General features: G+C 46.7%; 2 protein-coding genes across 4 annotated transcripts in view; both read right to left on the bottom strand.

Moving 5' to 3' along the window:
* LOC108155912 overlaps positions 1–12,033 on the bottom strand; it is a 47,365-nt gene that overhangs the window by 34,121 nt on the left and 1,211 nt on the right. The gene's annotated exons all lie outside the window — the stretch shown is intronic.
* Positions 806–1,635, bottom strand: LOC108164983. The gene is made up of 2 exons (XM_017301004.2): positions 1,370–1,635; positions 806–1,309 (listed from the first exon to the last, which is right to left on the bottom strand). Exon 2 carries the CDS (start codon positions 1,258–1,260, stop codon positions 940–942), a length of 321 nt encoding a protein of 106 aa, XP_017156493.1. The 5' UTR covers positions 1,261–1,309; positions 1,370–1,635; the 3' UTR covers positions 806–939.

Genomic DNA, 12,033 nt, shown 5'->3' with positions numbered 1-12,033 from the left:
CACACAGATTACACCGAGAAACAGCGGAGGGGACGGATGAGACGGAGGAGACAGAGGAGTCAGAGGGCTGGCGTTGGCATCTACAGCATTCAATAAAGAATGTTTGCGATTTTTATCTTGAGGCAGAGACTCGCGCGCGCGGTTTGAGGTCTCACCCCGATCGGCGATCGGAGATACTCTCGCGCAAGAGCAGATCCCACAGCCCCGATCCGATCCGAGATCCCCATATGGACGGGACGGGACGGTTGGCCCCTTTGCTTAATACTCATAATTGATTAAAAAGAAAATTTCCATGGCATTTATGCGTACCACGCCACTCATAAACACAATGTCGACTTGTTGACAGCCAAAGACGTTGGAGTTGGGAGAATGAGAATGAGAATGGGTATGGGTATGCGTATAGGCATGGGATTGAAGTTGGGACTCTGTTCAGCTCTGGAGTTGAGTTGGCACTGATGCCCGTTCCTGTTCCTTGGAAGTAGTTGTCGAAATGTTTTTATTTGTTATCGATTAACCGCTTGAATCAACAGCCAGCAGTCGCTGTACAGTGGCAGTTGTCTGAGCATCGCACGGATACACCATTTGTATCTGCATCTGCATCTCTCCGACCTCTGAAATGTTGCTGTGTAATTGTTTTGAAGTCTCGACTCAAAGATTGGTAGCAACAGCCGGCAGACTGGCTGTCAGCCATCCCCGACTCTGGTTCTCTGACTCTGACTCTGAATCAAAATCCGCAACCGAATCCGAATACAGCTTCCATGGGAGACTTGCGTGCCTGTCAAATGGTGATTGATCGATTGTTTGCACACGTTTTTATGAGCTTTCGACTCGAGCGAATTTATTGAGCATTTTATTAATTTCTACTGATCGATGAGACGGCTATTGCTATTGCTATTTTTATGGGTATGGATATGGTGCTGCTGTTGGTGTTACTGTTCTCTAGAAGTTTTCACAGTCCATAAACTCGTCTTTGGATACATTGTCGTCCAAATCTTTGAACTCAGTGACTGAGGCAAGAGAAGGGGAAGAGGCTACCTCGCCCACATCGTCAGCATCCTTATACATCGAGGATCCACTCGGTTGATCAGCGGGTATGGCTGGGTCAATGCCAGCACGTGACAGGTCCTGCACCGTATCCACTTTGCGTAGCTGGTAGAGCCTTTGTTTGACGATCTCTCGGGAGTTATGGAGCCTCAGAGGTTCGGTGCGTAGCGGGATTTGGTCCACTTGGAGCGGGTGAGAAGAAGGACCGTTTTCCATGATGGAAGGCTGATGAAAGACTCGCAGGAAGACCTTCTTTGCGGAAACCCTGGAGAACAAATGGGTCGGTCAATGAGTTTGCGTGGTGGCAACGGATGGGCCGCAGTACTTAGTATTTGCGCTGACGGCTATCTCGAATCCGGTGGTTTCCAGAACCTGCCTGAAGCGATCGAATTGGAGGTCCTTGAACAGAACTAGTGGACTGGTCTTGACTCTCGAACGGGGATGCTGAACGATGTCCGTCAAAGGCGAGGGCGAGGCTTTATCCCTATAACGGCCCAATTTATGTACTTTGGTTAATTTTTACGAAATAATTTCGATGTGTAAGGAATGCTCGAGTAAAAGCTAAACGCAAAGGTTTTGCTGAGCTGTCATAATAAAGCCTGAGTTTCATATGCGATATTAATCGATTAGCTATCTATCTATCGATGTTTACTCAATCCCATTCGATGGTTTACCAAACGATATCCTGCAACCTCCTTACAGAAAACAACCTCACACTGGATCCAACCCGATACAATCGGATGATAGAAGCTTTCGACTCCCGAGCCCGCCCCGAGTCTTCTGCGAACTGATGGATTGTGTGTGGCTTCCATTGAAAATTGAATACCAACCCGGGGGCACACCCCACACCAACAGCAGCACCATTCCTAGGCTGTGTTCCATGTATCGATGGTGGGCTTAGATAACTAACAGTTAGTTCGAACTAACCGCCACCTTTTAGGCCTGGGCCAGTGGATCCAGAACCTTTCGGTTAGTGGGTTAGCGACAATGTCGCACCCGAAAAACGCTACAAAAACGCGGAAAAAACGTATTAAATACAAATTTCCTGGTAATAAAACAGAAACCAAAGCGAGAGACAAAGCGGAGATGGGGATGGCTGCTGTACAGGCTGCTTCCACTGGCTGCCAAAATAAAGAAATAAATCTTTACACCCAAAATGCCAGAAAGAGACAAGCAGTACACAATGAGAAAGAGATGGAGAAAGAGAAAAAGAGGGGTACAGATCATCCATCGCTTTGGTTTTGGTAGTGACTAAGCGAAGGCAATGTATCTCGAGTCCAACTCCTCTCTGGCTGCCTTTATGGGTATTTTTTTGGTGTATTTCTTGTATCAGCGTGTAAATCTCGCTCACACACAACAGACCAGAGGCCCACAGGCAGATGAAATACTGAGCTGGAGCTGGAGCTGGAGAGGCAGTCAAACCGAACTCAAGTCGAAAATATTTTTATTGGAAATCTGTACGCAGAAATAGTCATCATCCGCATCGCATCATCATCATCTTCATCTGCCGCAACAGGCCAGGCCGCCTGTTCCCCGATCTGTTTCTTGTTTCTGCTTCAGATGCATATCGCTGAGCGCGTTGGCAATAAAAATATATATGAGCTGTTGATGACTGCATATAAAAATTATACGAAACGGGCCGAAAACCCTCCTCCGACTCCAACGCCGCATCGATGTGATATATGTGTGTCGCAGCGCATGCAGGAACCCACCAAAAAACACGCAGGCATCTCCTCCCGACAAGCGCCAGCAGACTGGACACTGGATCACCGATCCAGGGATTGTCCAGGTAATCATTCAGCGAATGATATTGGCTAGTGGATCGAAGATATTGTATTGTATTATTTGCTTATCCTTCCTGGCATTTATATTTTATGGTAGTGGTACTAATTTTGTGTTGCGATAAGGAATAGATGGTGTAATCATTGAGATCATGTAATCAATGCTAATTTAAATCGGAAGTATCTATTCAATAGAATGATTGAATAGTTTTCTTCCAATAGATACCTATGGTTAGTGAGAGAAGACATTTTCATAATGCCAGGTTAGGAATCTAAATAATGTTTTAGATCCAATAAACACAATTCTAATGTAATTCCTATTCTTAGAACACCATTTCGTCTTATCAAAGCGTTTAATAAACATATTTCGATCCCTTTATGCAAATGCTTGAAAGTGTTATTAAAACCGCAACCAGAATATCATGTTATAAATAAATATCGATACCTTATACAGGTGATGTGCAGAAATGTTAGCCCCAAGCAATCCACAATCCAAGCAGATCCTATCGGATGCCGCACCGAATCCGAGACCATTTCACATTGGTAAACCGACTGGACCTTGGCCAGTTGCTAAGTCATTCAGTCGGTCAGTCAATTGTCAGAGTGGTTAGGGATCCCATTTAATTGCTATAATTTTTCAATTGTAACTCGAGACCTTCCTCCAAGTCGGATCGGAGACAAAGCGCACTAACAAATCGCACAAAGGACTGGCAAATGCAAATCTGAATCTAAATCGGAATTCAAAACCAAAACCAAAACCAAAACCAGAGCTGAATGTTCATGTGTTCATGTGTTCATTCGAAGCCGTTCGAGGAGGGAAGTGGGCGGCAAGTGGCAGGGCGACCTACCACGGCAGGGATTTCCTGAAATCAAATCTAGCAAATCAGACCAAAACCAAACACCAAAGCCAGACTAAACAAAAACCAAACCGATCCGAACAGAACCGAACCAAACTGTTGGAGTAGTGGAAAATGGAAAATTTTAAAAGCTGTTGGTGTAAAGGGCGTGGAAATTGGCCCGCCAAGGGGCCAGGCGAGATGTGGGCAAAGCCAAGCGGCGGAGCGTGCCACCAATATGGCAAACGACGACAAACGCAAACTTAGAAACGAGTGAGTGAATCGACGACAACGACAACGGCATTGAACAGAAGGCAGAGCAACAGCGTCATGCTCTAAGATACAGATACACATAGATACATAGATGGGTCGGCGTCGGCCTTGCACTGCTCTGCTCTGCTCTGCCCTGCTCCAAGTCTGCGTCTGCCTCTGGTAGTTGGTTAGGTGTACAATTACCTTAACGCATCGACAATTATACGAATGGTTGGACGACGGCGACGACGACGACGGCGACGTTATTGCTCCGGGCTGGGCCATAGCAGGCCGTGCCATGGCAGGTTGGACCCCAAAACCCAACCCATCAGGTGCGATATGCGATACGCAACCGACGCGTCGACGGTTAAGACAATTGCGCCACAAAACGGTTGCGACTGGATGCCCAAGAAGATTGAGGAAGCAGAAAAAGAACGTATGAGTGCGAGTGCGAGTGCGAGTGCGAGTGCGAGTACGAGTGTACCCCCCAAAAAAACGCCCCAAAAAAACACTTTGGGCCCCCGTCATGGGCATGTCTTCCAGTTCCTCTCCTCTCATATATGCGAAGCAATTTAGGGGGCGGATGGGCAGCCAGGCAGGTGGTTCAACCATGTTTGAGCTTGTCGACAGTATTGACACCGTAAAACGGTACACAGATACACTGAGAGAAAGTTAGTTAGGGATACTCTCAAACCATGTCAAAAGGGTCTTGAATATAGGAAGGTTTGTTCCCCATGGAATACATCCTAGAGATGGATCCTTCAAAAATGTGATTGAGATTACCTAGGTAACAGCGTAATATCGATTTGGGAACTAGACTACAATCCCTTAAATCAAATGGAAGCAAGACCCATATTATTAATTTTTTTTTTTTCTGAAAAAATATTCTCGGTCTTAGATTCCTGCTAATATCATCAATTAATAAATTTTGAACTTCCGATTTCCATTATTTATTACCAATTCTTAAATGTGTTTTCCATAGTGTAAGTAGCTAGAGGAATGGGAGGTTGAGAGCTCTGGCCGTTGCCAAAGTTGCGGTAGCATCTTTCCTCGTATTGCCCACGGGTCGACTTAATTGTCTGCCGGCACAGTGGGTCCAACTCTACGCCGCTGTTGCCATGGCCGCGCCATGCAGCCCACTGTGCGGCCCGATCGGCAGGGGGCTAGGGGGAACGACTTGACGGGGCTTCACTTTGGCCTGCCCGAAAAACTGATTGAATTGAGCCAGGCACTTTGGGCAAGCCACTGGTGGCAGGGCCAAGGGATGGGAATGTGGCACTGCCTGTGGCATTCATCAGCATGCTCACAGATAGACAGCATATGTGTGTGTGTGTGTGTACAGATTGGATTAAATTGTATTGAAAACTTTTGCGCGCGCCCACAGCCGAAAAAGATGCGCGTTCTCCCAATTCCGTGCCCCTGCCACTGCCCCATCATGTGGCACTTGTAGGTGGATGCCAAGGGGTTACGGGGGAGGACTGAAGGATGCAGGCTCTATTTACTTTTTAATTGGCAAAATTAATGCAATGCAATGAAATGAAGCCCGCTTCTCTGATATGGGATATGGATGGTGGATGGGGATTGAAGTTGAAGAAATGGATGGGGTTGTGCATGGATATGGATATGAAGATGGGTATATGGATTGGGGATGGATTGTATGTCTGTCTGGGTGGAGAGGGTGGTGGACGTCGTGTATGGCGGGGGAAGGGAAAAACGAAAAGGGAGGCAGGGCGATGCCAACGGCACTTTTGTTGTTGATATTGCTCTTCGTTTCATACTGTTGCTGTCGGAGTTGTTGTTTTGTAATTCTTAGAAATTCAATTTTCAACTTAAAATCCCCCCTCTCTTTCGCACTGTCTCTCTCACTCGCTCTCTCTCTATCTCTGTCTCTCTCTCTCTCTTTCTTTCTTTCTTTCTTTTTTACTCCATCTCTCTGTTGCTGTCTCTCTCGCTACAAGTGATTAAGTGAAACAAGAGGAAGAACAACCCCAGAAAGTGAGTGGAGCACATGCAAAAACAAAGAAAAATAAGCAAACGGCAATTTCCAGAACCGAAGAATCGAATACCCTCGCAGATCGATTGTTGCCATAGCAAATATATGATATATCGAAATTCAATTCTGTTTGACTTTCGATTTCGTTGGAAGCTTATACGTGTGTAAAACTCTTATTCTTATGAAACTTGCTTGAGCTTTGAAAAATCATAAAGAAAATGAAATTTAAACCAAACTGTATGATGTAGTAGTGCGATTAGGTATGCATGACCCTTCTAAGAGTCCAATGTCCACTGAAATATCTCTTAAATTATAGCATTTAATATTTACCATCATCTTGAATCTTCTATAATTTATTTTCAGAACTGTTTTTTTCTTTCCACCTCTATGTATATTCCCTTCATTGTTAATATGTTAATTAAAATATTTATAAATAAATAAGTGATGATGCCGACTATGACTATATTTAGCCATCAGGAAAAGACTTTGTCTGATCAAAATTTTCATTAGAATCGACGCAAAATGAAAGTACTAGATACATATAAACATGGATGCAAATTAATACTTGGTATATGTTTCATTTTCCATCTGACAAACATGTGGCATAATATCCTTATACCCTCTGCAAAGTGTACAAATGAAACACAAACATCAGAAGAGCAAAAGTGGAGTCAGCAGGGGCATGAATGTTGGCGGCGTCGCGGTTTTGATCCATTCGCATAATGATAATGAAGATCATGACGACGACGACGATGGCATTGGCATTGCCCTGCGTTCATCTGGATTTTCTGTCTGTGCGGACTGGCAGTCAGTCATTCAAGCAAGTCAGTCACACATATTGAAATAATTATTATCTGCATTTCGAGATCAGCCTCTCGGCACAGCACGCCACGGACAGCTCTGTGCAGCATCGGGGAATCGGCATCGCGGCATTCAGCCAGCCAGCCAGCCAGCCAGTCAGCCCCACCATCAGCCTCAAAATTGAAGGCCATAAAAAATCAACGCATATTGCACACTGTCAATCCGAAACAGAATTTCCCCACATGTATCCATAAAGTGGGGGTTATACAGTGAAAGCTCACTGGCAAGGACCATGGAGGGGTTCCAAGAGGGAATGGCCATAGATTTGGTGTCAAAAGTGGAAGATAGATACAATCCTTCATTGATGCTAAAGATCGGAAAGGCGAGAGCACAATGAAGCCGTTCGCTATTGAATCTTTTACTGTATAGAAAGGGAACAGAGCGGCCAGAGATACATAGATACACTTTACACAGCTACGGGCACAGCTCATTAGCAGAGCTCTGCCCCACATGCAACGCAGTGCCTCTTTTTTCTTGCGCCAGTAAAAGGAAGTGATAATCCTTTGACAAAGACAGCGACTGACAAACTCCCCCCGCATTCGAGAGATTTCGCGCATTTCGAACAGCGCGTGAAGTGAACAAGAAAATCCGTGCAAAAAACAGAGCAGAGCAAAGATGCAGAGCCCCGTGCCCCCGAGGGCCCCAGAAATTCCCCAAAGAACCGAACCGAACCCAATGACAACAATCAGCTACCCCGTCCTCGTCCTCTCCTCTGCGTCGCCGTGTAATGCGACGTGTTTGCCTCAATTCGAGCATATGAAAACGGTTTATTTTGCTCGATTAAGTTGCCTTTTGAAATCCGATTCGAGGCAAAAAAAATCAAATGAAAAGGAAAAAGGAAGAACGGGCCGATAGAAGGCAAAGAAAGGAGCAGCAGGTTGTCCCAGGAAGCGAGACAGGAAGCAATAAAAGATTGGGCAATAGGAAACGACGGGCCCAACTATGGGGAAGATATTGAATCGCTTTGAGCCAGGCCCGGGATATTCGCATTCGATGACAATGGTCGAGCCGCAGATGGGATGGTGTGTGCTTTCATCTCCATTGAGGAAGTCAAGCACTCGAATGAGGAGAGATTGGCATTCCTTTTCCCTCAATCAATATATTGGGTGGTAAGCCATCAATCGATGAATTTGTATTAAGATTTCTACAAACCAACTCATTGGAAGTGTACACTGTACAGGTCAGAGGAAGATTCATCGGATCCCTACCCCTCTGAAGATTAGATAGCATCGCAGGGCATTAAAGTAAAGTCCAAACTCAGTTACGACCGTAACAAGCCATAAAACTTTCACCGATAGACCGATAAGCATCGACACTGCCCACTTCCCTCAATGGGATTCATCGAACAGGTAGCTACCGACAGAAGACAGACAGCAATGGGAACCGGTAGCCCATCACTTTACGATCGTCGTAAACCGAAGAGAAGGTTTCAATTATGTAAGTGCACATCACAATCCCAATCGCAATCGATACGGGGCATAACCCATCCGGAATCCGGCATGATCCTCCAGACAGTAGCCGCCTCGCCTCGCCTCTCTCAGTCGGGGCGCCATTAAATGTGCCTGACCTCGACCGGTGAGGCGGCGGCCATAAATTCCAAAACTTTTACGAGTGTGTGCAGATCTTTTTACGACTTTATTAGATGTCATGGTAAATATGGGAATGAGAATGGGATTGGAATTGGATATGGAAGAGAAAGAGGTGACGCCACTTTAGGCTTCTGTCTACGATATCAAGCCATTAACGACTTCGATCAGCATCTGTAACTCTTAGAAAACTATCCCCCTGTGATCATGGATCATGAAAGATAGGGCCGTATATTGGGAGTTAGCCTCCTAACTCTTTTGCCGGGTGGTCTGAAGAATAACCATATTCGAGTCTACTCTTCCAGCCGATCAATGAAATGAGGTGAGACACAGAAGTGGCTGTTTCCAGTAAATATTTCCAATTCTTAAGTAAAGTCAATTTGTATTTTAAAATTAATGTAATTTAGTTTTGGGTTCAAGGCAAGGTTAAGTTCTTAAGCATTCGATCGCAGCACCTTCTCGTCGCCTCATCGTTCGCCTGTCGGCTGCGACTGACGCTGATACTCTCCTCCCCTGGCTGTTCTTCTGATATTTTTGCATACGCATCTAGGGTACCGCACCCGCCCACACAAGGATCCCTGGTGCAACAACTAGACGATGGAGACGCCCCTAGGGACGAGGCGACAATATTTATAACTTTTGTGGCGCGTCTCAATTCATTTGTCGCTTTCTATGGCGGTGTGTGAGTGCGAGTGCATCGGTCGCTGGTTATGCCTCCTGCCGCTACCTCGTGCCTCGTGCCTCCTCCTGCTGCTCTCTGGCTGTGCCTCAGACTGTGTGCCGGAGTGTCTGCCACCTACGTAAGCGTATAATTCGTTTAGCGTCAGGCAGCAACAACAGCCCAAGAGCCACAGCAACACCAAAAGCAACAGCAACAGCAACACAGCACAAACTTAATCAGTCACTTTAACACCAAGCAGCCGCCACTTACACACCAGAAAGAGAGGGCAACAGGCCATCAGAGAGAGGCAGCCGATGGAGATGGAGATGGAGATGAAGAGAAAAGTGCGTGAGCGTCAACGAGTGATGCTGATGCTCGAGGCCGAGGCTGAGGCTGAGGCTGAGGCTGATGCCTGGGATGCTGTCATGGTCGATATTGCGTTGACACCAAATTTGCATTAAAATGCAATTGTGGACCCGGAGGAGACCACCCTTCCCGCTCAGGGACGACTCCCTCCCAAGGCAGACAGATCAGTTTGGATCGTATCGGATCGGTTTTGGTTTTGCTTTTGCTTTTGCTTTTGGGACTGGGTAATGCATCTTTAGTGTCTATTGAGTAGGACATTAGTCATGTGGAGTGCAGCAGACACAACGCCGCGAAATATCAATTAAATCCGCAGAAAATAGAAAGTGAACTCCTTTAGCAGTCTTTCACTCGCTTTGATCTCGTTCCCAGTTTACGATCTTCTTGTACGAGTACTTGGGTCATCTGCGGGATTGAGTGGGATAGGGTATGGTCTGGTCTGGGCTGGTCTGGTCTGGTCTGGTCTGTCTGTCTGTCGGGGGCTGCCACCAATTAAAAATAGTTTTGACACATCGCAAAGTCGCGACAATTTTTCCTGCCCCATGCCAGAGCGAAGTAATAAATTAATTACAAAATTGCAGAACTGCAGACCTGCAGAACTGAAAGAAAACCCCCGAAGAAAATAAGAAGAAAATTCAGAAATTTCAGATTTTATGGCAGGCCAGGGCTAGGAATCGAAATGTGGGCGGTATCTGTATCTGTATCTCTGTGTATCTGCGTATTTGAGCACTCAAAAAAACACTGAAGATCTGAAAATCAGAAACACTGCAAATACAATGTGTGGTGTGTGGGCGCATGTCTAACTCCCTCTGCCGCCAGCGAAATTGAATTCCATGGCAAGGCAAGGGCCCTCCTTGGGGGCAGCCTTTCTACCTTTCTACCTCTCTCTCTCTCTCTCTCTCTCTGATCTCTGTGTCTTTTTCTCTCTCTGGGATGGCTCTCGAGGGTTTGCTGTAGTGTTTGCTTGCCTGTTGTTGGTAGACAACTCTGCCACTAGGCTTGAAAGTCTCCCTGTCTCTGCCGCCTCCAGAGCATATGCCACTGCAAACAGGCTGCAAGCAACCTGCAACAGGCAAGCTGCAACTGCTGCCGCTTTCAATTATTCACACATCATCAATGGGGCAGAAAAAATAAGCAAAGCTATGCCAGACTCCGCTGGACATTCCCTTGTCTTCCATCTACCATCTCGCATCTCCTGCCCCTGCCGATGCCCCTGCCCCTGCCCGCTGGGAACGTGTCTGCATATTGTTTCGTTCATGTCAAATTATTGACCCGCGCCAGGCATTTTGAAATGTTTATGCGTTTTCATGACTGAGATGTGCAATTGATAAATCCCACAACTGGAAATTATGAATATGCAGCGTGCCCAGAGACAGAGTCTCAGCGTCTCACAGGTAGAGTACCCCTGGAGTCCCTGAGAGCCTGAGAGATTCGCAGAGTCGCGCTCTGGCACCGCCCGCTGGCTTCGGACCAGGTCGGTAGCCAGCGCTAGATGCGGTCTACGTTCATGCGGTAATAAAGTTAAAGACCTTTCGACATATAATAAGCGATTGTATCCGGCAATGTAGCTAGCTTAAAAATACATGGAGAAGGAAGGGAGTCTATAAAGATGTCCATTAAATTTCGAATACGACAACTCATCAGAAGCCAAAGTTAGCTCAGAGATCGTTTAAGTGAATCAGTTCTTTAAAGGATTCTTCTTAGAATAATAACAGGTAAGCTCGCTTAGCAATGTACATATAAAGAAGTCCCATCCACAAAGTTCCTGAATCAAAAATCTTTCCGCATAAACCGAACAGATCGCTGGCTGAGCTGCTCATCCGCTCATCATCATAAAGCAAGCAGCGCTGTCTGTGAGCTGTGAGCAAATTTCTCGCATGGTGTGTCACAGCGTCCCACTGTGCGCCATGGCCCGACCATTTGTTGGTTATCAGCTACAAGCGATCAATACAGCAGCAATCAATATGGTCAATAAAGTTCAGACGCGACTCTGGCCGAGACCTAAAGCCAGGCCCAGGGCCAGCTCAAGCTCCAGGCGAATACTTGCTGGGGGGAGGATGGAGTGGGGTGTGCACTGGGTGGAGGTACGGTACGTGGCGTACAAGGCGACGTGATGTACAGCGCTGAAACCCAAGAAGCCTGGCTCACAGATCACACAGTGCGAGTGTGTGTTGGATTTGGATGCATATAGAAATGTCCATGGGGGACATCGGGGCGTTGGGACGGTGGGACGGTGGGACGCTGGGCGTCCCGTCACCGGCTCTTGTTGTCACTGTTGTTGTCGCTTGATCGCAAATTTGCCATGGCAAGCTTGACAACTTGCAACTTTGCAACGGGAGGCTCCATGAAGGCACCGACCAGGAGGCAGCAGCAATTGGTGGAAGGCAGGCACCTTAAAATAATGTTACAAAACTTTTTGGCATGTAGCTAAGTACGGCAGGCCCTGTAACCAATTCGAAGCAACGCCATGCCAAGCCATCCCCAACTCCAACTCCATCCCCATTCCCATCCCCATGCCATGCCATCCGATGCGAGTCTGTGGCAGGAGTCAGCATCATCATGGGGGGAGGCGGGGGGAGGGCAGAATCGGAGGCAACAGAGCCAACAGGCAGCAACAACAAATTGGAGATCACGGTTTTCATGTAGTACATGCAAA

The sequence above is a fragment of the Drosophila miranda genome, chromosome XL (genome assembly GCF_003369915.1).
Source record: "Drosophila miranda strain MSH22 chromosome XL, D.miranda_PacBio2.1, whole genome shotgun sequence".
NCBI lineage: Eukaryota > Metazoa > Arthropoda > Insecta > Diptera > Drosophilidae > Drosophila > Drosophila miranda.
The sequence above is the reverse complement of the archived record's forward strand: the minus strand, read 5'-3'. Positions and strand labels throughout refer to the sequence as shown.

Bases quoted from the DNA above. Each gene is read 5' to 3' on its own strand.
- LOC108164983 (XM_017301004.2), bottom strand. From the start codon at position 1,260: ATGGAAAACGGTCCTTCTTCTCACCCGCTCCAAGTGGACCAAATCCCG.